The sequence below is a fragment of the Marmota flaviventris genome, chromosome 19, assembly GCF_047511675.1.
Source record: "Marmota flaviventris isolate mMarFla1 chromosome 19, mMarFla1.hap1, whole genome shotgun sequence".
In the NCBI taxonomy this organism is placed as follows: Eukaryota; Metazoa; Chordata; class Mammalia; order Rodentia; family Sciuridae; genus Marmota; species Marmota flaviventris.
In genome coordinates, this window is record NC_092516.1 from 15,697,510 (window position 1) to 15,724,321 (window position 26,812).

General features: G+C 37.4%; 2 protein-coding genes across 5 annotated transcripts in view; one reads left to right on the top strand and one right to left on the bottom strand.

Moving 5' to 3' along the window:
• Mettl9 (methyltransferase 9, His-X-His N1(pi)-histidine) overlaps positions 1-26,812 on the top strand; it is a 40,353-nt gene that overhangs the window by 11,883 nt on the left and 1,658 nt on the right. For 3 of the 4 annotated variants that reach the window (XM_027948367.3, XM_027948366.3, XM_027948365.3), the window contains exons 2-4: positions 1,519-1,709; positions 5,851-6,060; positions 9,601-9,785. In XM_027948367.3, coding sequence (XP_027804168.1) covers positions 1,519-1,709; positions 5,851-6,060; positions 9,601-9,785 — 586 coding nt within the window. Of the gene's footprint in view, positions 1-1,518; positions 1,710-5,850; positions 6,061-9,600; positions 9,786-10,105; positions 10,246-26,812 lie in introns of those variants that run through there. The other variant, XM_027948368.2, reaches the window with a different exon arrangement.
• On the bottom strand, positions 15,623-25,909 carry Igsf6 (immunoglobulin superfamily member 6). The gene is made up of 6 exons (XM_027948369.3): positions 25,802-25,909; positions 22,279-22,638; positions 19,404-19,510; positions 18,668-18,718; positions 18,255-18,335; positions 15,623-16,822 (listed from the first exon to the last, which is right to left on the bottom strand). The coding sequence occupies exons 1-6, from the start codon at positions 25,866-25,868 to the stop codon at positions 16,766-16,768; spliced, it is 723 nt and encodes a 240-aa protein (XP_027804170.3). The 5' UTR covers positions 25,869-25,909; the 3' UTR covers positions 15,623-16,765.

Below are 26,812 nucleotides of genomic sequence, written 5' to 3' on the forward strand. Positions count from 1 at the left end.
ATGAAGTCCAAGTGGTTTTGGTAACAGTGGTTAAATGGTAAATTAACACAAATCAGTCAACAACTGAAAAGGTTTGGTGTATCTGGTTTGGGTTACAAAGTTTGTCAAATGATGAATCTTTGAAGTTTAATGTGCCTGATCCTTCTTTTTGTTGTTTTATAACTGGTTCTTTTTAATGTTAGTGTCAGGGATGTTACCCAAGATTTCATTCAACATTAAGCAAGTTTAGGATGACTATAAATTTGGTCCATCCATTGTGCAACAAGTTACAGGATGCCTACTGCTGATAAATGGTCACATTTGTCAAGGGCAAGCAATTTAATTTTTTGGCCAATAGACTCCTATTTGAGAAAAACTGGTGGTTTCATAGTAAATAATTGATTAATAATAACTGGTGTACTCTGCAGTTTCATCACTATACTTAATAGGCTCACTCTTATTTATCAGGCCATTTGAAGAATCTCGTTGCTGCTGTTATCATAGAATTCGCCCATGTGCTTGTGCTGTATTGGGTACATGCCTGCTTTATGTTGTTTAATCCTAATAGTCCCCTACCAGGATAGATAGATAGTAGTGGCATATGTAGTCTACCAGTGAATGAATAAAGACTCAGATTAAGTGACTTGTCTGAGCTCACCTAGAAATGCAGAGCCAGGACTTGATTGTGGGGCTGACACTAAGTCTCACGTAGAGTTTCCTCTGCCACTATTTCTCAGTGAAACAGAAAACATTTATTAATGGAGTGTTATCTACAGTTGAAATTCTTGAATTTTGTTCTAAAAAGTATAATTTGGCTAGAGCCTATTCCTGGAAATTTGATTCTTCGCTTGTTGTTACTTGGTTTTCTCATTGATTGCAGTATGACCTTAAGTAATTTCTTCATCTTTCTTAAGCACATTTGTTCCCATCTCTAAGGATGCCATATGCTCTGTTATTAAACCTCAAGATTTCTAAAGGTCTCTTCTGTGTAGCCTACAAGACGATGGACAATCTAATGTAGCCACTGAGTGTTCAATTCTCCTGCCTACTGTCACTGATATGTTTAGTGGTTTTGAGTTAAATCTTTGCACTATGTGGCTGTTTTCTTATCTGAAAACAAGATTAACAATGCTAGCTATTTGCCTTCTGAAATTGAATTGACTCTTGTGAAGGAAAGGCCAGCATAGCTCTTCTAGATCTCAGTGAAGGAAGCATTGGGCCAGGAGTCAGAGTACCCGGGCTGATGATCCGGTTCTGCCTCCTGTGGCTCTGCACGACATGCAAGCCTTACCCTCCCTTAACCCTTCCCACCTGCCTTGAGGATTTATAATGAGAATTGAGAGGTCATGTCTGAAATGTATTTTATGCTTCATAGGCAATATGGGTATTAAAGATGATGATTGTCCTCAAAAGTACCATCATGAGATTATAGTATTTGGAAATCTTAGATTTGATTTTAGCTTCTGTTTTTTGTTTTTGAGTTTCTTAGGTGATACTTCAGTTGTGTGTTTTAATTTTTTGTTCTGTTTTGTTTTTTAGTGGTATGTGTGCAACAGAGAGAAATTATGTGAATCACTCCAGGCTGTCTTTGTTCAGAGTTACCTCGATCAAGGAACACAGATCTTCTTAAACAACAGCATTGAGAAATCGGGCTGGCTATTTATCCAATTATATCATTCTTTTGTGTCATCTGTTTTTAGCCTGTTTATGTCTAGAACATCTATCAATGGGTAAGTGAATCTTGGACATTTTGTTTTTCTTTATCCTTAGGTTTAAAAAAGGAAAAGTGAAAAAAGAAAGTTATCTTGTTCAAAGAATTGACTATCTCAGCTGCGTTATTTTTGTTTGCCAAAATCCTCCGCAGTAGGTCCACTGTTCAGGCTTTCTGTGTTTTTGCTTTTAAAATTCACTATAACTTGGTGAATAGCCCTATGGCAAGAGTATAACTCTATGGCAAGAGTCACTTAATTCAATATTCACAGCTTTGATGTCCATAGAAACCACCTGGGAGGTCTGTTAACGTGTAGAATAAGAGGTAGTAGTAGGTCTGGGAGGGGCCTGAAATTCTGCTTTTTGTGTGTGATTCTGGAGATTTAACTCAGGGCATTATGCTCTGCAAGTGCTTTACCACCTGAGCTACATCTCCAGCCCTTTTGGTTTTTATTTTGAGATGGGGTCTCCTTAAGTTGCTGAGGCTCTGGCTTTGAACTTATGATCTTCCTGCCTCAGTCTTCCAAGTAGCTGGGATTATAGACATCACCACTGTGCCTGACTGAGATTCTGCAGTTTAAGCAAGTCTCAGGTGATGCCAGTGATGCTGCTGCAGCCTGCTAGTTGTGCATTTCAGAGTAGCAAGACCCTTAGAACCAAATCTCCTTAAGCCCTTAGGCTGAAGAGCAAGACCTTAGCCTTAAACACAGTTCCCAGAGTTTTTTTTTTTTTTTTTTTTAAAGGGGATTCTAATTTCTCAGCCTAACAGTGGATGATGGTTTTTTTGAAGAGTCTTACATTTGTTCTTACATAATGTCTGGGCTCACCAGGATTTTGTAAACTTAATGTGGATTTCTGTATTCCCAGACTGGTTCCCCCATATGAATCCACAGAAAAGGATTTAGGAATATTATTTATCCTTTTGAATCCAAATTTTCAAACATCCCCAAGGTCTTAGAATTCAGAAAGCCAAAGAGAAAAGCAACAGGGCATGATACTTAAAAAAGCCTTATTGGACCACTGAAGTCACTGGTTGGGCCCACTTTTCTTTTCCCTTGAGGTTTGGAGCCAAGTTCTGCTGAATGTCTGGATCCAAGTCTGTCATCTGGTCCTTAAATATGTTTTCAGGCACTGCAAGCCACTTCTCAAGATTTCTTATTTGATGTTCTTCCTTATTGCTTGTGTGAAATTGCCTTACATTTGCTTCAGCAAACAGTTGTTATTTTTGTATTGGGAGTTGAGTTTATACAACTTGGTCTGACATTTTGTTCCTAAAATTGGTTGTACTGAATTTCTGTCCTATGCCATTTATTCTTTCTTGGGACATTAGATGAGTCACTGTAGCAGATATTCTTATTTTAGGAGTCCTTGTAGCTCTTTGAAAGTATGAAAGGTAGGAATCCTGTCCTCAAAAAGTAGTTAATTTTTTTTTTTAATGTAAATTGGGGGTTTTCAAACTCTGAATCTCTTCCCTCTTCCTCTACTTGTTGGAACCTTTTTAAAATTCCCTGCTGTAGATTTTTACAGTTTGATCAAAGAGGCAATGCAATTAATAAACCCCTTTGGTTTCTCTTATCTCTCTTTTATTTTATTTTGTTTTTTTTGAAATGGGATCTCTCCTGTTGTCCAGGCTGGCCTCAAACTCCTGGGCTCAAGCCGTCTACCTGCTTCAGCCTCCCAAATAGCGGGGACTACAGGCATGTGCCATCTGCCTGGCTCATTATGCTCTTTACTTTTGATTATTATTTTTTTAACCCACTACCTCCCTGCCAGCAGATCCCTCTTGCCCTGTGTTCTCTTCTCAACAAAAAACTTAATTTTGAGTTTCTTGGTACTTTCCACCCATGGCAATGGTAGATTATTACAAGTGACTGCCTGTTACAGAAATAAATAATTATGGTAGTACTGTCTTGAATTAAAGTTCTTATCAAACTAACTCTATGGTAGAAAGGAGAAGGCCAAATAGTGAGATACTTGCTGTTTTCAGAGTTTATTTTGCAAGAGGCAGACCTCCTCTAAAGACTCCAAATCGAGAGAGAACTTGGATTGAGGCCAGAGAACCTAGGAGGGATATAAAAGACTAAAGTCAGAGATAAATTAGAGAGCCACATCTCTTTCATGGTGTTTACCAGAAAACTTGTACCAGACTAAGTGTCTTGATATTTTAGATGGGACAATTTTTTTATTATGTTAGACTTCCCCACACATTGTAGGGAGTGTAACTTTTCTGGCCTTGCTTACTAAAGGACATTAATACCTCCAAGTCACTGCAACTGAAACTCCCCCACTGCCCCTAATAGGCAAAGTTGGTCCTGGTAAATAACATTGGGCTGGATGGACTTGACTTTTAATCTTTTAAAGCCATATTGCTGATCTTTGGAAATAGAACAGTGCTTCCCCTCTCTCTCTAGTGCCCTTAAATGTAGATAAGTCAGTAAGTCAGATGACTTTATCAACTCTGACCTCAGATGACCTCCAGTTCTAGAATTTGATGGGTATCCTGACAGTATTTCTCATATCCCAAGAAGATGGCCTGGAAAGCATGTTGTTTTATAGCTGGGAAAGTTTATGCAAAATAACTATTTTGTGCAGTTACTTTGGTCCTGTGCCATCAGCATCAAGATTTAAAATCTGCCTCCTGAAGTCATGCTGCTTGTAGCCTCTTCCTTTTTTGACTCTGGGGCCTGCGTGAAGTTCCTGCAGCTATTTCAGCAGGTTCAGTCCCTTTTCTCAGCTATGCATGTATTTCCACTAGAAGATAAGAACAGTAGAGGATTAAAAACAGCTTGTCTTTTTTTTGAGATATCCTTCTCTGGTAAGTGGTTGTAATTTATAACATCATGGTTGGTTGTCTCGGGGGTCTTTCCTCCCCACTCCCCAGACTTTGAGCATTTCTCTGGGCCAGATTTACTGTAAATGTATTATTAAATTTGGTGGCCTTAAATTAGCTCTTATTAAATTATTAAATTTAACTCTTCTGAGGCCTTAATAGGAAAAAAGGAGGGGGAATTTGTTACATGAACTCCCTCCCCATTTTTTTTTTTTTTTGAAACTGGTCTTGGCTCAAGTAAGCTGTTGCATGCGCTTTTTCAGTCACTATGTAGCAAACATATTTTTGTGTTCTGATTGGAGAAAGTGGCAGTAGAGATTTCCTTGCTGTGTCCTAGACCAGTGAGTTTCAGTATGCTTTCCAGGGTGTGAGGAAGAAGTGCCTCAGGAGTTACTTCAGGTTGCAAAGAAAATCCCAGAAGTGGGCTGATGGCAGCTCCAGGGCTCTCAACCTCTTGCCAGCAGCATCAGCAACAGCTCTCTTGCCATTTTATACTGTATATTAGTGCCACTTCATTTAAAGAAAAGGTTCTTCTGCTTAAAGGAAGTTGGATAATTCCTTCCCCAGACAAAGTAGGATTTGAGAGCTAGAGGTCAGGTTCTAAATATGGAGTTCGTTGTATTTCCCAAAGTGGTGCTTCCAGGAGACTTGGCTGCTTTTCCATGGGTTCTCTTTGATCTCCATTCTCATTCCTCTCAGGTTCTTTTTTTCAAAGGCACTATTACTATTGGGAATGTGTTTTAGGACCTTTGGAAATAACAGGACCAAGCCAACTGTAAAACATAAACCTAAACAAATACGAATCTACTTCTTTAATGCAGATTAACGGATGTCACAAAGACCATTCTTTTCCTATTTTTTTTTTTTAAGGTTCTTTTAAAACTATTGTACAAAAGCTAATTTTTCCCCTTCACCCACTGTTTAGTTCCATCTTCCAACTGGCCTTTTTTCCTACTTGATTTCTCTGCATAGTGTTGGGGATGATTCTGTTAGCCCGTCATCTTTTTAACTGATAAACATGTTCTGTTACTCCTTCTGCCTTTCCTTCCTGTTTTGACTTAAATTCTTCACATTCATCTTTCAATTTCTTATTCATTCCTTCATCTATTCCCTTCCTCCCTTTTCCTTTTCCCATGCCTTTGAGTGTATTATTTACAACTCTAAAGACAAATGCTATCTGTATTTATTTTCTTTTTAATCTTGTAAGTCATATAAAAGATATTTTAATCATAAAACTTTTATAAATTCAAAGGGTTGTCACTACATTCACTTTTTCATGTATATTGGGTTTAATTTGCATAGACTCTTCCATTTTTGTCCTTTTTTTTCAGGTTGCTAGGAAGAGGTTCAATGTTTGTATTCTCACCAGATCAGTTTCAGAGACTGCTTAAAATTAATCCAGACTGGAAAACCCACAGACTTCTTGATTTAGGTGCTGGAGATGGAGAAGTCACAAAAATCATGAGCCCTCATTTTGAAGAAATCTATGCCACTGAACTCTCTGAAACTATGATATGGCAACTTCAGAAGAAGAAATACAGGTACTATTTCTAGACATGGTTTGGGACATACTTCTTGGTTTCAGATGTATTTCTTCTTGAAAGTATGTTATTTAAGGGGTAAGGATCAGAAATCATTTTCCATGATTAGGAACTAAAATATAATATATTTCCATATACAATTAAATGGAAATTTAGAGAGGAAATAATCTTTCCATAGCAGTATTTTTCTGGAGCAGAGGAAGGAAAAGGACTAATGAGAAAGCTTGGAAAAGGCACGTTAGATGTAGAGACTTGTTCCCTAATCAGAATCTCATAATCACAAATATTTTGTATGTTTAATATTAAGTACATTTGCATTGTTGCACAAACATCACCATCATCCATCCCCAGAACTTTCTCATCTTCCCCAAATGAAATTCTGTGCCCATCAATCAGTAACTCCCTTTTCTTCCCTTCTTTCAGCCCCTGACAACTACCATTCTACTTTGTCTCTGAATGTGACTATTCTAGGTACCTCATATAAGAGGAATCATATTTTTGTCTTTTGTGCCTGACTTTTTTCACCTAACATAATGTCTTCATGGTTCATCTGTGTTGTAGCATGTATCTAAATTTCTCTTGGTACTAAATAATATTCCATTGTATGCACATATCATACTTTCTTTAGCCATTCATCTGTCAGTGGACTTTTGGGTTGCTTCTACCATTTGGCATTGTGAGTAATGCATGAAAATGTGTGAACATATCTATTAAAGTCTCTGCTTTCACTTATTTTGGATATATACCTGAAAGTGGAATTGATGGGTCAAATGGTGAGCCTATGTTTAATATTTTGTAAAATTTGCCATATGTTTTCCATAGCAGCTATACCATTTTTGTATTCTCATCAACAGTGTTCAAGGGTTCCAGTTTATTAACATCCTTGACAATTATTGCTATTTTCTATTTTGTTTTTTAATAACAGCCATCAGTAATGATGCATAGGAAGTGTCAAATCTTAGTTTTAAGAGACTTAGGAAGAAGCGCAATCTTTATTCAGTATGGATTCTTTTTGTTAGGAAATTTCTGTGTATTGGCTGAGTATAGAATGGAGGAGCTGGAGCTGGACATGGCCTCCTCTATGGTATTTTGGAAGCCTGGCTTAGCCTTGGAGAGAAAAAAGAAAAATGTGTAATCACTTACTTTGCTATTTCCACGTTTCTACTTTTTACAGACGAACACTAGACATGGAGCATCAGTGTACCTTTTGGAGCAGGACTGGACTGAACATTTGCAAAACATAGAACTCCTTAGCCCAGGGAATGGGAAGACTAAGTAGGAGGCAATGGAAGGGAAGATTATACTAAACAGATACTTAGTGTGATTCTCTATGGAAGGAAGGAATAAATATAATAATGTCTGGTATAACTGGGTATAGACCTGTAATCCCAGCAACTCAGGAGTCTGAGGCAGGAGGATTGCCAGGTCAAGTCTAACCTCAGCAACTTATCAAGACCTTGTCTCAAAATAAAAAATTAAAAGGGCAGGGGATGTAACTCAGTGGTAAAGTGCCCCTGGTTTCAATTCCTGGTACCCAAAACTAAACAAACACACACCCAAATAAGGATAAATTTGAGCTAGGTATAGGTTTAACCATCTCAGCATTCAAACTTTAATTTTCTGTTAAGAGAATATATTTCTGTCTTTCATATGGAAACTACCTATCTACAACTAATTCTGGGATGGATTTAGTGAAATTATTCTAGATTACAACATGCTGATGGTATTTGGCTTCTGATTCATTATACATGTGAGTTTCTTTTTAAATAAAGTATATAATTTATCTTTTTAATTGCTCATTTCAGTATTTAAAATCAGAACTGTTGGAAATTTTATCCTAAAACTATAATCTTTACAGTAATATTTTGAAATTATTCTTTAATGCCATAAATCAAGTTTATAAAATCATTATTGCAGTTAATCTCAGTAAAACAAAATGATTTTGAAGCCCTTGTGCTCTATTTATTTCAATCAATATTTAGTTCAATTAAACACCTGTACAATAGGCTGGGTACAATGGTGCATGCCTATAATCCCAGTGGCTCGGGAGGCTGAGGCAGGAGTTCAAAGCCAGCCTCAATAACAGTGAGGCACTAAGCAACTCAGTGAGATCCTGAGGGCTGGAGATGTAGCTCAGTGATTGAGTGCCCCTGAGTTCAATCCCTGGTACCCCCTGCCCACCGCCCCCCCCCCAAAAAAAAAGACCCAAACCTAAAAAAATCCAAAAAACCACCACCAACAACACTTGTATAACAAAGGAATATGACTGGTTACTTTTAAGTTAGACCTGTTTAGAGGTAACTCTGTTTTATAAAAATATAGATTGAAAAAAGATATAACTGAGTGACTTATGTTCCTTTTGTTCTATTCAGAAATGCTATAAAATATCATTGTTAGTAATGTTTCTAAAATAACCCTCATTATACTTTTAGAATTTTCTAAGATACCTCCTTGTTCAGCATTATTAAAGACTTGTTTTCCACAGATCTTTTTATCTGTTTCCTTTTTCACCTATTTCTATTTCAACATGTTTTACTTGCCATATTCTGACTGGTGTAAGCAGGCAGGAGTAAGTAGTTTATAGAATTGACTCAGTGATTTGGTTAGCAAAGACTCTGTCTCTTTTTTTCTCATAGCTTTATTGAGGTAAAATTGAAGGACAATAAAATGCACATATTTGAAGTATTATGAAATTTGATCGGTTTTTGACATGTATGTAATCAATACAATCAATATAAAAAGCATCTCCATTACTTTTTTTTTTTTTAATTTGAAATCATGCAGACTGTGTTTCCTGCATGATTTATTACATTAGAAATCAGTCACCTTAAGATATTTAGAACTTCACCCCCCAGGTTATCAAAGACTTGATATAAAAACTTCCCCTTTCTGTAGATAAACATTGTAAAAGACTAAAAATGGTGTGTGTGGGGGAGGTGGGGGGGGGGTGGGGGGGTAGGTGAGATTTTCCAACCATGTTGTTCACTTATAGTTTAATGAGGATGTCCTATGCTTTATGTTTTTCTGAGTAGTTATTTAGACATGAAGATTCTAGAGTATGAAATTGTCTCTTGGCAATGGATATGATGAAAAGATTTTAGGTTACTATTTTATACAACTCCATTCTTAGTATAGGAAGGACCCTTGGAATAGAAAATAGGAGTATATATATTTTTTTTATGATTCACTGCTAGTGAATGTTAAAAAGTAAGATTCATTCTTTTGTTCTTTCATTGGAGAAGAGAAGTAATTTTTATTACTTTGTCTTCATTCTTATTAAACATATTAGTTCTTATAAAGGAAGTTCTGTATGTTTTTAGTATTTGTTAATAAGAGAAATGGTAAATTTAAAGAAACATGGTTGCTGTTTGTCTCTTGTCTGGCCTTTGTATTTTTGCAAATATAAATTATAAGTGAATATTTTGAGTTTACTTTGATTTGGAAGACAAAATTAGAGCCTTTATTGGCATCTTAAATTATTTTTAAAAGACGTCTTCAAAGCAAGAAATATTAGTCAAGTTCTTTCTGATGTTTTTCTAGAGTGCTTGGAATCAATGAATGGCAGAACACGGGGTTTCAGTATGATGTCATCAGCTGCTTGAATTTGCTGGACCGCTGTGATCAGCCTCTGACTTTGTTAAAAGATATCAGAAGTGTCTTGGAGCCAACTAGAGGCAGAGTCATTCTTGCCCTTGTCCTTCCTTTTCATCCCTATGTGGAAAATGGTAAGTATGGTCAGACCAAATCTTACCCAGAGTTGGTCACAATTAAACAGTGTCTAATGTTTCTTAAAATAGGCTGGAGTTTAAAGTAAAACTGTTATCTCATTTAAAATATCACCTTGGCGGGGCTGGGGTTGTGGCTCAGAGGCAAAGCTCTTGCCTAGCATGCGTGAGGCACTGGGTTCGATCCTCAGCACCACATTAAAAACTAAATAAAGGTATTGTGTCCACTTACAACTAAATATTAAATGTTTAAAAAAAATCACCTTGGTTAATGTTCATCTTAATGTTGATTTTTATAGAACTCTTGTACTCTCTTGCAGTGAAAATAATTAATACTCAGCTGGACCTGCCTACTTGAAGTTGAAAGCCTAAAATGTGTTTGTATCCTCTGGTTTTAAATGGAGCTTCAACCATTTATTTATTGGTCAATAAATGATGCGTTTTCATCTGCTCATCTGTACTTGCTGAATGCCATGCCTGTTTTGTTTTGCATTTTTCATTTCTTGTCCCAGACTAAAAAAAAAAAAAAGATAGTAGTTATTACCTGTTTTTCTCTTTTGAGAATAAATATATAATTTCTTTGAGTAACATTTGATTTTATTTCATGATTTTGCTCTTCAGCAATATTAAATGAAGATTATTTTAGAAGAAATGGGCTTGTTTCATATCACTGCAGATTTATTATGATTTCTGGCATTTAATGTGACCTAATGTCACATGAATTCATAGTTTTAGCTTAATGTGTTTTGCATTTCAGATCATCTTGGAAATTTTGGCTTTAAGTCTCTCTTTTATATTTTTATAAGTTAAAATACATAATATAAAAATTATTTGTTGTATAAATCATACATGTTAATTCTTAAAAATCTTTAGTTCTGTTTTGTGGTCTAGTTTAGCCATTCTTCAAAAACTCTTTAACAGCTGGCAGACATTTTAAGAAATCCATTACTACTTTGCAGGTGTCATAGTTATTAGATATCATGAAGTCTTTTTTTTTTAAATATTTACTTTTCGGTTGTAGTTGGGCACAGTACCTTTATTTTGTTTATTTGTTTTTATGTGGTGTTTAAGATCGAACCCAGGACCTCTTATGTGGTAGGTGAGCACTCTACCACTGAGCCACAACCCCAGGCCCATGAAGTCTTTATCTTAAGGAACGGTGCTTACATTTCTTACAACCATGAGTGCTATATGGGTTTATGTTACTATTTACATGCGCCTTAATTTTTTCTTGTCCTTATTTTTGTTTCCTAAGTGCCTTAGCCTTTCAGATTGAATGCTTAACTACCTTGTGGTTTTAGATTTGTGTTGATGGTGGGGAAAAATGGGAACTCTTTAGACATGGGAGGGAAGGAAGAAAGTTAGAACAGATACCTTCTCTTATCTTGCTTCATCATTTTTACATTCCTATTAGTCTTGGTAAAGCAAAAACTGCTTGAATCGTGAGTACCTATTTATCATGTATATGTTATACAGTGAATAAAATCTAGTAAATGTCCTCCTTGGGAATTCAGCAACCTGACTTTGTTTCAGTGCTGCTCCCTGTGTAATTAAACCTAGGCTCCATCTCTCTGCATTGGTCTCACTAGTCATCAGGTTGTAAGGTTCTGGTTTCCTGTGTCCTGTTGGGCAACCACTTGACAGAACTTTAATGCTACTTCCTGGCATAGCAGGAGGTGGAAAAGCAGGAGGAAGAAACATTAGTGTAACCACAAATCTTATTTCCATGTGTTTCTGACACTGAAAATCAAGAGGAAGTCAAACTGGACAAGACGGCAGTCTCCACTAAGGATTGAAACAAGCTCCTTGATGGTGGATGTTTGGAGCTGCCTGTGGAGTCTAAGGAGTCCAGCATGTGACACATTGCAAACTCCAGACAAGAAACCTTGTTGCTATGGGTGACCTTTAGTGACCTATAAATTTTGCAGACTGCTCTGTAGCACTCTATTATTGCTTCCTTTCTCCACATCACTAATTAGATCCTGATGAGTTCCATGTGAAACTGAGGTCTGGGAGGTGCAAAGTGATCATGCGTGTGAGTTCATGAATACTGGCCTATATTAAAGCTGAGTGTGTTTTGCCTGCCTACTTGACTTAATTTCTTTAAAAAAAATTTTTACTGGTGCATTATAATTACACATAGTGGGATTCATTATGTCGCATTTGTACATGCACATGACATAATTTGATCAATTTCATTTCCCAGTATTTATTTTTTAACAAAAGCAATTGAAGGTGAAATGATGACTTGTGTAATTGTTTGGGAAAATGTCTTGAAGTTGAACCGCATGGATTTTATTGTGAAGATTAACTTGAAAAAAGAAAATGCAACAATGTATCATCCCGATTTCAGTTTCTTTGGTTTACTGACCCAGTCTTGGTTAGGGGTTGTTAAATCTAGTTGGTTAAGTACCCCAAAGAATTGGTTAACTACCCAAAATAAAAAGGAAAAATACTTGATTAACACAAGAATTATATTATAAAAATGAAAATTTAATGACATGATTTTTTAAAATTGTAATTTTTATACAAAATGATTCATAGTAAAAATAGTTCAAATAGCTTATAAGAGACTATACAGTGCAAAGTTTCTCATCCATTCCAGTTCCACAGTCTTTTCAGGTTATCTTAAATATTCTTCAGAAGTTAAGTCTATGCACAAGCTGAAGCAGCCCATTATAAGTACTTTAGTTGCCTTTTCCACTTAAACGTATGTTGGGAATTTTTCCATATCAGCACATAGGCATCTTCATCATTTTCTGGATGTAAGCTGTGGTGTGCTGGAGCTGGCTCAGACTGGCTCATGGCACCTAATTATTACATTGGTAGGGATTTAGCAAACTGGTTGTTAAATATGGCCGGTATTACATTTGATATCAATGGGAATGTTTACACCATGGAGTTTGGCAAATACCGCAAATACCCTCTCCCCTCTATAAGCTGGTTGTTGAACATTTACCAACCACCACTAAATGTATGGAGAGAAGGTTACACTTTTATAGTGGTGGTTTGCTTTCTAATGTTAAAAAAAAGGTAGAAACTTTTGTTTGTGACTTTAATGAAAATATTTCAATTTGAAATATTTTTCACTTGAGATCACTGTTTCATTTGAGATACATTTTTAAAATTCCCGTTTTACTAAGAGCCTAAAAAATTAGGAATTCATACTGAATTTTGCCATCTGAGTTTTTAATATACGGAGATGGTCATATTTTTTTCTTCCTTTGACTCATTAAATCAATACTTCTCTTTTAATATATAGCCATTATATTATTTTTGGACTTGGATCATCTTTTAATGCACTACTAAATTCTATTTACAAAAATTCTAAAAATATATAATCATTAATATTGTTGATAAATGATAGTCTGTGCTTAATCTTTATTTTTCTGGAGGGTGTTACCTTTGTTTGGGTGTCAGTGTTCTGTTGAATTTTTAAAAAATAATTGGGAATTTTTTTTTTTTTTTGGGAATGTTTTGTTGTTTGTTCATTCTTTGAAAGTTTGGTGGGATTCTCCTATGAAACATTTTAGGCCTATGCTTTTGGAGAGGTGTGGCTCTTTGGCAACCTTTTCATTCTCTCCCAGGGTCATTGGTCTGGTTAAATTAGACATGTTTAGTCTCAAGGCTCTCATCAGTCTAAATAGAAATAAACAGGACTTTAGCAGTCTGTTTCATGGAAGAGCATGGAATTTTAGAGATGACCCCTGTTTGAATTTGAAATGTGAGTTTCTGGGTCTCTCAGTTATCTCAGAGCTTCATCTGCAAAAAAGGGGGTTAATACCTAACTTGAGGTTTATTGTGGGGATAAAATAATGTATTGAACAGTGCCAGACCATGTCTGTCTTGCTTTTGGTATTTGATAAATATTAGGATTATTACATTCTATCCTGTTCTATTCCTTTTTTAAAAAAATTGTGGCTATATTGATTATACTTGTTCACTGTTCTTCAGATTGAAATATTTGTCAAGGTCTGCCTAAAACTCTTAACTCAGAAATCAGAATTTGAAATCTTCATTCTGCATTTTAACTGTCTGAAAGTGCATTCTCCATTGTTTTATGTGACTTGACACCTTAGAGACATAGCTTCTCTCTTCTTATATAGTATGAAAAGGAAATCACTTATTTTGAAAGTCCCATTAATATATTTTGGTATGTGGTTTTGGGGAGCTCTTGCCTAGAAAGTAGGGTTTGTAGGTACTAGAACATCTGTTGGTCCATTTTCTTCTTACTCCCCCCCCACCCCAATAGAATTAGGAGGTGAGAGCCTTTGGCAGTTAACTAGGATTAGATGGGTCACAAGGTCAGGACCTTCATACATGTGATTAGTGTCCTTATTAGAGGTCCGAGAGATCTTGCTTCTCTGCTCTCTGCCAATGTGAGGATATAACAAGTGAGCAGTCTGCATCTTGGAAGATGGTCCTTACCAGAATCCAGCCGGGTAGCACCGGGTAGCACCCTGATGTTAGATTTCCAGTCCTCCAGAACTGCAAGAAGTTGTTTATAAGCCCCCCAGTCTGTGGCAGCTTGTTTTAGCAACCCAAACTAAGATAGGTTGGTTCAATTTTATTTTCTTTTCACTGTTGTGGGAAACTCAAATCTTAAGGGAAAGCTACAGTTTTATCCCTTCCAGTGATAATTCTGGATATTCAGATAGCAAAAAAAAAAAAAAAAAAAAAATTAATATTTTAGAGATTCAGTGAATACAGTCTTTATGGAGGGGGTTAGAGTCAATGACTAGAAAGTGAAGTATGCTGCAGTTCTCATGGAAATTCTAAAAGATAAATAAAAATAGAACCATTGTTCAGTTGTATTCATATGAAGGCATTTGAGGACCTACTAAGTACCAGGCAATGGAAAGACAAATATAAATGGGAAGTATGCTTTTAGTCTTGAAACCCAGAAGATAGATGTAACAGGCAATGGCAGGGTAATGTGAAGAGAAATACGACAAAATACTGTGTGTTTCAAGAAGGAAAGATCCTTTAACTGTTGATCTGGGGAAGGTTTTGTGCTAGAAGTGGCATTGTGCTGTTTTTCTGTCTTTTGTTTCTGCGGTGCTGAGGATTGTATCCAGGGCCTTGTGTGCACTAGTAAGCTGTGTTTGAAGTCTTGGAAGCATTTTACCAGACAGAGGGGAACAGCGTATGCAAAGTATGAAGGCGCGGATACAGTGCGGGTAGGCATAGCGCGGGTTCAGTGTAATCCAAGGATAGCATGCAGAGTACGCTTTGCCTAAAAGTGTAGCACTCAATAAATTTGGTTGGCTACATGGATGCATGAAAGCACGAATGGTATACACGCACCAGGCACTCTTCTATATGAGCTGGGGAACAGAACTCCTTTCTTTGGGAAAGTGATCTTTGAAACACAGTCCTTGCTTACATTGGAAAATGTATACTCAGAAGTTAATACTAGTTTATCTTAGGGATTTTTGTCTCTTGGTTAGTTAACACAAGGAGCAGTGTCTTTTCAGCCCTGGAATTAAGTGCCAAAATGTAATGATTGCCAGAATGAAAAGTAAATGATCTAATTTCAGCACTCCTTCAGTTCATCTAGATGGAATTAGTATTTGCCCTTTTTTTTGCCATCTGGTTCAGAAGTTCATTTATTTCACCTCAGCCAGTAGTCTCAAAATGAGGGTGTGCACCTTGGCACACAGAAAATTTATTTTTGAATTATAGGAAGAAAAATTTACATCCCTATTTATGCTGCTGTTTATACCATTATTTTATTTGTTTTTGTGTATAAGATACAAACACATATATACACATGCATATGCTACACACAACTTGCACCTGTACAACATATACATGCACACATGTACACACAAGTATGCTTCATCCTCTACCTTTTTTATTTTTCTGGGCACATGTTTTCAGAAAGGTTTGATATCACTGATTTAAGCCATGAGTGTAAAATGCTTCCAAAGGAATCCTAAAGTATTTAAAAATTATATCTTGGTTATAAAAAGAATATGCTTAAATAATTTAATGCCAGTTTAAAGGAAACAACTTTAATGAAATAAACACAATACATTATAATTTATGTTTAATAACAGAAGCATGCTTACAGGTACTTTAGATTGTTTATACCTACTTAGCTTTCAAAGAAAATTTGTATCATATTTTCTTAGTGCTCTGGTAATGAAGTCCATAACATGCTTGCTGTACCAGTCCAGTGTCTGCTATTTCCCTCCTGAATTGGTCAGAAATCAGGATTGTAGAGGTCTTTGTGCCATCAGGATGTGGCCTTCCAGGGTGCTCTTCTTCGGCACAACACTGACATCTAGAGTCAGTTGTGGCTTATTTCTTCTGAGGTTTTTCTCTGTTTCACATTCTGCTTTGAATTTTCCATATTTTGGAATTTATATTCTTATTCTATTCCCTATTCTCACTTTTTGTTGGTGGCATGATATTTATTTTGCAAACCCTGGTAAGGAAATATGTACTTTTTCATTGCCCCATTAAAATATTAGAGGAAATAATTTTTGCTCCAAGGTACTTTTCAAAATGAATTCTTCTAACTCAAATTTCAGCATATTTCTCCTTCTCTTTATGCCTTCCCGCTGATGCTAATTATTCCATCATTTCTACCACCCACAAAGACATTTCTTCCACTCAGGATTGAGTCATGTGGTTGACTTCAAATCTTCAGGGTAATCGCCATCACACACTTATTAACATGTTAAATGAAACAGATGTAGGGTACATGTCAGAAAATTTTTTGAAGCTGCATGCCTGTAATCTATTTGGTTGCTTAGAATTTTATTGGCAAATTAGGAAAGAACTTTTCAATTGTATTTTGTTGGGTTTTAATTACTATTAGTTGTAGCTTCCTTATGCCCTGGCCGCCTTTTTTGCAGCCAGTTGTCTTTTCCTTTTACCTTTATTTATTTATTTTTTAATGATCTGATTGGTGCATTTCCATAGCTTCTGGAGTTGGATTTTCAGTGAATTAATTGAAAATCAAAATGTATCTATGGTCTTTCACAGTTGGAAAGTGCTCTTCTGTTTTCATAAGTATTGTCTTTCTCCTACAATAGAAAATAATGAATCGTGTTTAAGGTTATGTAACCAATGATGCCATCCTCCACACCACATATAAGCTGCTCTGCCACCTTGCATTCTGGGTCCTAATTATCCTTCCAGTAGGATGTTGGGACTGAAAAATAATTTTCTTGTCTAGATATCATTGGCAAAGCCCTGGGTGGGAACTTTACAGTTCTTACTTCTAGGCCTTCCTTCAGGCCACTTACTTTTGCCTCTTTGTTGAAGAAAATTCCTCAGCCTCAGTAAGAAAAAAGTATGAATGAACAGGCATTTGTAATTATTTCGAGTGCTGTCCTAAGTAACTGAACCATTGTCTTTATGTATTTGTACATACACTGAAGGATGAAATGACTACTTGGACAACATTCTCTCTCTCTTTTTTTAATATACTTTTTAGAACTTTATTTATTTATTTAGTTATTTATTTATTATGTGGTGCTGAGGATTGAACCAAGTCCTCACCTGTGCTAGGCAAGCACTCTGCCACTGAGCTACAGCCCCAGTCCCACAACATTCTCTTGAGTTAAAATTCTTTTTAAAATAAAAAGGGTTAAAATAACCACACCTTATAATCACTTTGCTGTTGGCATTTGGTCTCAGATGCAGTTAAGAGGAAAACATTGTCAGTTGTATTTAATTTCATTATCTGTATACATTTTAAGTCTGAGAATCTGACTATGTATCATGGAAACAGAGTTCCTGTTGTGCTGTTGGAAAATCCTGTTTATGTAGGACTTTCATCAGAATGTATTATAGATAATACAGATGCACTCTTCCTATCATTCCAACCCCAAAGACTGAAGAAATACTCATTTTTATATCATTAGCTCTATCTTTTCTAATGTGAAGTTTTTGTTTTATCAGTAATAAGTAATTTAAAAAATAATTTGATCTAGGCACCATGGCATATGCCTGTAATCCTGGTGACTTGAAAGGCTGAGGCAGGAGGATCACACATTTGAGACCAACCTGGGCAACTTAGTGAGGCCCTGAGTAGCTTAGTGAGACCCTATTGCAAAATAATAAATTAAAAGGGATGAGGATGTAGCTCAGTGGTAGAGTGCCCCTGGGTTTATCCCCAGTACTGGGGCGGTTGCGGGGGGCATAAATCAAGAGCAAAAAAACCAATCATTTTTTTAATCTACAAAAGCATCCTTAACATTATTTGTGTCCAGTGTGTTTCTGAGTGTTCAGTGTCACTTAAGATACCAGCCTGGGGCTATTTAATATTGTATCAAATGTCCTTTGTTATGTATTTATCAAAACAGGTTCTGTGTAAAAATGCATTTTATGTGAAGGTCTTTTTTCAGACTCTTATAAAGGAAAATATGTATCGACAGCTTGTTGGCAGCTTAGTTTTTTTCTGTGAAGCATGCTTTATGCCTGTATTGCATCTTTTTGGCATTTTATACTTACAAGTTGTGGGCCTGTTTCTGCGTATCTTTTGTGGTATAGTTCTTGAGCAATTTCCTGAAAAATACGCCGAGCACTTTTCTTCTGTAAATACAAATGAGAAAAAGATCTCTCTTTCAGGAGCATAAGTGATGATTTGTGCACATCATCAGAGCTTTTTCTTTATTTACTGTCACCAGTCTCAGAAACTACATACCAACACATCTGCACTACAGCTAACTCTTTAGTATTTTGAGTCTATTCAAAGGGTGGAGAGCTGTCAAGTTGAAATCACAGCTAAGCACTTGAGATTATCATGAAGGTTCTCAACAGTTAGGAAACATTAGTATCTGGTTGAAACACATACTCTCTGTGTTTCTTAAACTATTTTGGATTTGAAATACTTACAACTAGCTACAATTTAAAAAATATTTTACCTTTTGTGAATCTTCTTTTGTTTCTCTGTTTCTTAGAATATTAGATTTTGACTGTCAAGAAGAAAAGGAAAGTCTGTAAATATTTTATGCACTTACAGTAATTGTGACAGATGTGTTATATCATAATAGGATTAAACTAACAATATTTAAATGATATACAATAAGTATTAATAGTTTTCATATCATTTCTGAGATATTTTTATTTCATTAGTAAACTAAATAACTCAAACTAATGTTTAGCGTGGAATTTGTAGTACTTCTAACATAAGACATAAGGATCCGCTCTTAAGACATATGTAAAGTCAAGTTATATTCTTTTTAAATAAGTTTAGGCCATTTTGAATAGTTGAAGGCAGCTTCTACTCTCTTCATTAATCTCTTCTGCTCTTAAAAATTATTCTTAGGGCTTTCATAGATGACAGTAACACTCCACCACCTGCTACCGCTTCCCCACACCTCACTTCTGTAGAAGAAAGCTAGCATAGAAGATGGCTTCTTAATCCCACATTACTGAATTTAAAGAGAAAACACTATAAATCATGTATTCTTGTTAATTTCAGTGATGGAAATCTATGCCTCCTGTGGCCCTCCTCTGCATGCAATGATCCCTGCAGAAGTAGAGGGAGATGTTCATTAGGTGAGCTGTTTCTGAGGCAATGATTATGGAGAGATGGAGATAATTTTCCATTTAATATTTAAGGCTTTGGGGACATGAGTGCGAGAACATTTGACTTACCTTGGAGAGGACTGTGAAGGCCACACATACTCCAGTAATGTAGATGGAGAGCAGCACTAAGAGCACTGTCAAGAGACTCTGCAGTTCCTTGCTGAGAAGCTTACTTTCTTAATTGTGGAAACAGAAAGAAACAGTCACTGTGGAGGCATATTCTTGCACATGTATGTATGTGTAAAGTATCATTGAAGCTACAAGTTACAGGTGAAATATGGACTCATTCTGTTTGCCTGTTTATGTAAGCTTCTTTGGGGGGAGTCTTTTGATTTAGAAGATATTAAAGTATATGATAGTTAAATCCATTTCATCAGTTCTTTAAATGTTTTATACTAAAAATGATACTTGCTAAAGATAAAAAATATTTAAAAATTTAAAAATTTGATTAACCATCTGGTACAGTGCATTACTTAAACTTTTGAAACTAGTGTGTTCAAGGGCATTTAAGTTTTCTTTTGTTAGAAATAGTGTACAAATGTCATTGAGTCTGCTTATGAAGTTAAAATATTTTCACATCATTTGTGAGTGATGTCATGTATAATCTTGGAACTATTATAGTGAATGGTGGTGTCTATTAAAAACCCAAGCTGGGTATGGTGGTGCATGCTTATAATCCCAGTGACTTGGAAGGCTGAGGCAGGAGGATTGCAAATTTGAGGCCAGCCTCAGCCACTTAGCAAGACCCCTGTCTCAAGAAAGGGTTGGGATGGATGGAGTCAAGAAGATAATGCTAGGTGAAAACTAGCATCCCCATCCCCCAAAACCAAATACTGACTGTTTTCTTTGATATAAGGAGGCTGATTCATAGTGAGATAGGGAGAGGGAGCCTGGGAGGAATAGACGAACTCTAGATAGGGCAGAGGGGTGGGAGGGGAAGTCAGGGGGCATGGGGTAAGAAATGATGGTGGAATGTGATGATCATTATCATCCAAAGTACATGTGTGAAGACATGAATTGCCGTGAATATACTTTGTATATAACCAGAGATATGAAAAATAGTGCTCTATATGTGTAATAAGAATTGTAATGCATTCCACTGTCATATATAAATAAAATAATAATAATAATAAAAGGGCCGGGGATGTGGGTCACTGGTTAAGTGTCCCTGTGTTCAATCCCAGTACCAAAAAAAAAAAAAAAGCCTGTGAAGGCCCTCCATTGAGGATCATAGTATCCACTGCTTGCCTAAAAGAACTGCAGTCTATTTCTACACATGTATGAGTTTGTTGGGATGAACCCAACTACTATAATTATAAAGCACTAATAAAAAATCTTAATAAAAAAAGACAGGCATACTATTGTGACATATGTGCTTTCTGCTAAAAGTTCTACAGGTGAAATTACTGAACCCATTTTCACATTCTGAATGTCTCCCGACATTGGAGACATTCAGTGTTCTGTGCTCTAGGGAGAGATTAAGTAACATGCCATGTCTTTTGATTATTTAAAGTACAAAGTACAATTAGATTTATAGTTATTATCTTTTAACCTGTGCATTCCAACCAAGTATCCCCTGGATTCTTATCAGTACATACATTTTTACATGTGAAACTAACAAATTAACTCTGTCTATACAACTTTAAAAAAATGTTTTGGTGCTAAATTAGCATCTCTGTAGAAAAGTGAGGCATCTTAGCAACTTTTCAATTATGTACAAATCTTTTTGTGATCTTCATCTCTAAGCCATTTTCTCTTCTAATAATTTTTTTTATAGAAGGTTAATGCAGTGAGGCATATGAGTCTCTGAAGTCATCGTGTGTTTTCATATCAGTGGCTGACATTTATTGAGTATTTACCATGTGTCAGGCAGTATTATATGCTTTATGTGTGTTAACTCATTTCTAATTTTCTTACAGGTGAGAATAAACTAAGGTTAAGTGACATTCAAGTATCAAAAGCCCATTAGAATACCCCTAGTAGTCAAAAGCAGGGATCATAATACCAGACAGTCTTAGATCCTTAGAGTCCTATTTTAAAAATAAAGAGCTGGTTGATTTTGAGATCGTGTTTGAATGGAATGATCTCAGGCTCATTACATAGGAGAGTCATTTTTTAAGGGCAAGAGGTCCAAGAATGGCAAAGTGCTACTGCCCTTCTTTTCCTTCCCCCAGAATCATGTGAAGCTTTTCACTGAAGTTTCTCTTTTCTTTCTTTCTTTCTTTTTTTTTTTTTTTTAAAGAGGTGGGGTCTCACCATATTGCCTAGGCTGGCCTTGAATTCTTGAGTGCAAGCAATACTCCTGCCTCAGCGTCTCCAGTAGCTGGGACTACAGATGTGTGCCACCTTGAAATTTCATAATCTCAGTCTACTGAAGTAAATGACTTGGTGAAATTACTGACAGGAAAATCCTCACTTGAGTGAGAGATTGTCAGGGGTGTTAGCAGATCTCTAGAAGCTATTCTTTCTTGTCCAGGCAGAATGAGAAGGGTCAGTGTCTTCTATCCAAATTTGTGTTTATTCTCCATGATGCATTTATTCCCTGGGTCTAGTTTATTGACTGTTTATGCTTTTCTAGTATATTGTTCTAGGTAGAGTAATTCTAGACCAGTTCCTGAGAAAGCTGAGTTAATCACAAGGTTCCCTGTGGAATTGGTGCCTTACACCTAGTCCCTGTAGTAGACAGGAAAGAAGAACATGGTTGGTCATTCTTCATTAGTCAAGTTTGGGTATGGAGACAGAACACAGTACCCAGCATGCTACTGACTGTATCTGGGTTGGAATGAGTCTTGAATCCATACCTATGGTGACTTGTGCTCCTCACATCACTGGCTAGGGTATTAAGTTACCAATTTATCTCACAGTTGCGTGGAAGTGATGTGAAGATTTTAAAGGTCTGAGCAAAATGTGATGACACACAGAAAAAAAGCCTTCATTGACTGACCTCTTACCACCAGCATGGTCCCTTCTCCAGTTTGCTTGGCTCTCGGTGTCTCTGCTCTAGGAAATGCTATTCCACAGATGTAAATTGCACTGTCATTTGATGTCACCCTGTTGACAGTGAGAGAAACTCGGTTCTGGGCCAGGGCTTCCCCCACTGTGAATTTGTCCATTTCACTTCTGCATCCATCCAAGCACAGGTTCTCAGGCTGCTGAGCGCCATAGCGAAACCACAGGCTCATGGGTTGCTCTGAAGGGCATCCAGTTGTGGAGAAGGTGCACTCTATGGTGACAGCCTTGTGAGTGTAGTCCACCTCGAGGTATTGTGGCTGCCTGACGGAGACAGTACAGGAACCCACAGCACCTGGGGAGGAAGCAGGCGAGTGTTTAGCGGGCTGTCCTCACTTTGCCGGTGCTCTTTCTCTGATGTTTTGGCTGGAACCCAGCTGTTCCTTTCTTTTTCTTACCTTACTCTCAATACAAACAAGACTGTAAAAATAAGACACAGTGATCCTCATTTGTCCTAACCCCATGATTCCTGACCTGGTTGCATGCCATCTGGTTACTTGAAGACAGCCCCCAGAGAGGTTCAGTGGAGCTAGCCAGGCAAGCTGAGGCACCGGCATATCTGGGGTCAGAAGTTTGGGGTCCTGTTGCGCTTGCTCCTTACAACCTCTCCTTTGATCTTGGGCAGATCACATCATCCCTTAGAACCTGTTTTCTCCCCGTACCCCTTTCCCATAAGAGCGTTGTATTCAGCGTGGTCAAGTGTTTCAAAGCTCCTCATACAAATGTTGCTGCCACTGATTGAGTTCATGAGCGGGAGCAGGGTTTTTCTTTTTTTCTTACGGGGTTTGGGATAGTTGGCAATTCATGGCGGTTCACAATGGTTCCTTTGTGAGCCCAGTGTCCATACTAGAAGCATGATAAAAGGCAAGACGTACACCTGTGGAAACGCAGCCTTGGCCTCGCCTGCACCATCTTTGGTTACAGAGCAGAGGTCAAGTGAGTGAGTCCTACTGTGGCTAGCAGATTCGGTTTCTTCCTGGCACTTGTACACTGCACTGTAGGCCCTGTAACATTTATCCTATTTGACTAACAGTATTGTGTGATAAAGAGCCACAGACTGGTTCAAATCCTGGGTCTAATGGTTCTAGCTCTGTGATCTCTGTGTCGCTTCCCTCATCATGGTGGGGATGATGTGGTTGACCTTATGCAGTTTGAGTCAAGTTCTAGTGCAATGATGTGTAAAGAGTATTTACTTGCCTAAGCTACAGTAAGTTTTCAATAAAACATAGCTCTTTCTGCTCCTGCCCCTGCCACTACCAATGTCCTCCTAGTGCCGCATGCTCATTTTAGAGATAACTATGGGCACCTGTGTACAGGGTGTTCATAGAACTGGCCTTAACTCCCTGTCCAGTGCTCTCCCCATTGTGTGATGCTGCTTGGAGTGTGGGTCCCCACCTTGGTCTTCTAACACCAGGTATATGAAGCTGGAAAGCCACTCAGGTGCTTGTAAATGGGAAGGCCTGCCCCAAGCCCTTTCTGGGGACATCAGAGCCCTTAGAAAAAACACTACTGGTTAAGTCAGATGGGGATTTATGCAAATTTTTGTCTGCTTTTTTGCCGGGTTGTGTTTCCAACTGGTCTTATTGGTCTGAGTATATCTTATAAATGAAATTAAAAAGTAATTCAGGTGTCTGATGTTTAAGTTTGAGACAGGGGCTCTTTTTCCACTTAACTTTTTTCTTCTGCGTCCCCCACCCAAACAGAAGAGGAATTAAAATTAGAATCATGGTATTTGTGATGAGAATCTGTTCTTAACTATGTTTTAATTTTAGAATTTGTACAGTTTGAGATGAGCTGGGAGCTTTGTAGTGACCTGAAACACATAAACCAGATGGCAGGTTGAAGTCAATCACCTGGGGAGGATCCGGGGGCTTCCTGGGGCTTTGTGTCTGTGGAGGCTCAGTTGAGCTGGGTTTCCCGATGAGGGGCCAATTCACTCCCAGGTCTGTTTGATTCACCCTCTGTCTCCTGTTCAGGCTCAGTCACTTTAAAAGACCAGAGGAACACTTCACTATATAGATTTATATATTGGAAATTTGAAATGGAATTGGACCTGTCAGAATGTAACTGTAAAACAGTGCCTCAATCTCAAATTGTCTGCTGGGTACAGTTTTAAAAGGGAAACTAACTTTTAACATTTTCTGTTAAGAACTGGTGTGCAGGGTAAGTAATATGAACATTTGCAACTTTGAAGGGTCCTGTCTCTCCTTAGTCTGAGGTGGGTGAAAACCAGTTGTAGAGGTTTTCTTTGAAAGGCAGAGACTCGTGAGAAAGCTGCTCTTCTCTCCCTCAGCAGTGAAGCAACATGTTAGCAAAAAGAGAAGTTTGGGTAACGGCGCACCACAGCCCCTTCCCGTAAAACGTTTCTTTCACAAGTTCCAGTGTTCCATAGGGTGGTGGTTGTTTTTTAATCAGAATATCCACTGAAAATGTTGAAAAGTTTATTTCAGTGGAGGAAATTTAAAAATCATCTTACTATTTAAAAAAAAAAAACAAGTTGGAAAATATGTAGAGAACTAGTTTCTGACACTTAAAAAGCTTATCATTATAGAACATTTCAGACGAGCAGAGCAGCAGTCTAGTGGAGTGGAGCCTGCCGTCCCCGCTGCAGCCTCAGCTTCCAGCCTCCCTCCCCACCCCACTCCCAATTAGGGTGGACCCCACACGTTTTGTTTGCACAGTTTTTAGACTATGTCGGGATTTTTCTTTAAAATAGTTTGTAAAAGTAATATATACTTATGGGAGAAAAACAGAATAGAAGCAAGAAGCAAGCAAGAAGTCACCTTTTGCACTCCTTTTGCTTAAAATAACCACTGTTAACCTTTTGGTGTATTTCTTTATAAATGAGAAAACTAATATCAATTTTAAGAATTTTGCCCCCTTCCCTATCCTATAATGCAAATTTTGTGGGCTAATCTGAGGTTATTAGAACTGTGATGAAAGAAACCCTTTCTTTTTCATAGAGAAAAAAATGGGTGTAGGCAGAATTTTAAAAATGGACATATTATGAAATGGCTGTTCTAAGAGTTTTGGCATTTAAAAAAAATAATAAGTACTTTAAGTTTACAGAAGTTCAGCTTTTTAGAAATACTGTTATTCCAGAGTGTTCATTCAGCAAATGCTGTTCAGTGGGTGTCATGTGCAGAGCAAATTTGCTTGTATAGGAATTAAATTGTTAATGACCAGAACATGTGATCTTAACTGCATTTTCAGTTCTTTGGTGACGTTTTCTCTAATGCAGCATAATTCAAAGGGAATTTCAAGGTTAATATGAAACTTTTCCTCAGCTATTATTTATTACCTGTTCCTCTGGAAAAAGAGGAAACTTATCACCTTAGACCTAAATTTCCATAATATTATACATTTAAAAATTATTCTGTAGAGCTTAAAAAGTAAATGCATTAGGCAAAAGAGCAATTAATTTAAATAGAATGGAGAAGGAAAAAAAAATACCTTACCGACATAAAATAGAACCAGATTGATTTCTAGACCGAGAAGAATCTTGCCTCTGTTCACAGTCTCCATTTCTTTCTGTATGCGTGCAGCTGTCGGGGGTGTGTTTGAAGAGTTGGGTATTTTTTTCCTCTTTTCTTTTTTTAGAAAGGAAGAACTGAAGAGAGGAACTCTTATTTAGGAACCATAATCGGGAACTTTTTGAAATTGTGTAAAGATGGTTTGTTGCAAAGTTTCACCATTTAAAGTTGAGCACATTTCTGAATGCCCTCGTATAGTTTTTGTGGATTGGATTGTATAAATTCTCCTCACAGGTATTAGATGTTTTGTGTGAAGTTTTGCTTTACACGTAGTGTGTGTTTCCTAAAAGGACTTTTGCTTCACACGTGGTACTTTACATTTTCAGACCAGTCTGGTTGCTGGTTGGGTCACCACTGTGTGTGTGTGTGCCTTGCTCTGTGCCAGTAACTGCTGGCTGTGGGGAAGGAGTAGAAAGATGTGTCTTCTTGTGGGACCAAGAGAATTAGTAAAAAATACACCCTCTGTCATTAACTGGTTGTGCCCAGCTCTGAATTTAAAGACCTCTTTTGAATGTGTTGTGAGTAGATGCGCAGGCCCCTGTGCTCTGGGTCCTTGTCACCCCTGGTCCTCTTATATCATGAGGCAGGTTAGCCACAGGAACTGACTCAGGCTGACTTAGGAAAAAGGAAACTTATTGGCAGGGTTGGGGGTGGCCTCCAGGGTCCCTGGGAAGACTGGAGAATCATGCATGGGGGCTATGGCTGGGAAGAATATGCCAAGTCACCCTGTAAAGCTGGTCTAAGAGTGTATCGCTGCAGCGACTGTCCTGGTACCACACAGCTGCTGTCCCAGCCACGTGATTTCCCTGCCACTGCACTGACCTCCAGAGAAAGTCATCATGTGTCCCTGCTTGTAGGGGTCCTAGCTCTTTGTTCCAGGTCTTGAGTGTGTCTGAGCCTGGGTCATGTGCCACCACCTGTGCTGTGGGGAGGTGG

Coding starts and splice junctions, on each gene's coding strand:
- Igsf6 (XM_027948369.3), bottom strand. CDS start 25,868: ATGGAGACTGTGAACAGAGGCAAGATTCTTCTCGGTCTAGAAATCAAT. Junction 22,639..25,801: donor TCTGGTTCTATTTTATGTCG/GTAAGGTATTTT, acceptor CTTCCTCCCCAG/GTGCTGTGGGTTCCTGTACT. Junction 18,336..18,667: donor CAAAAGAAGATTCACAAAAG/GTAAAATATTTT, acceptor TTGTATTTACAG/AAGAAAAGTGCTCGGCGTAT.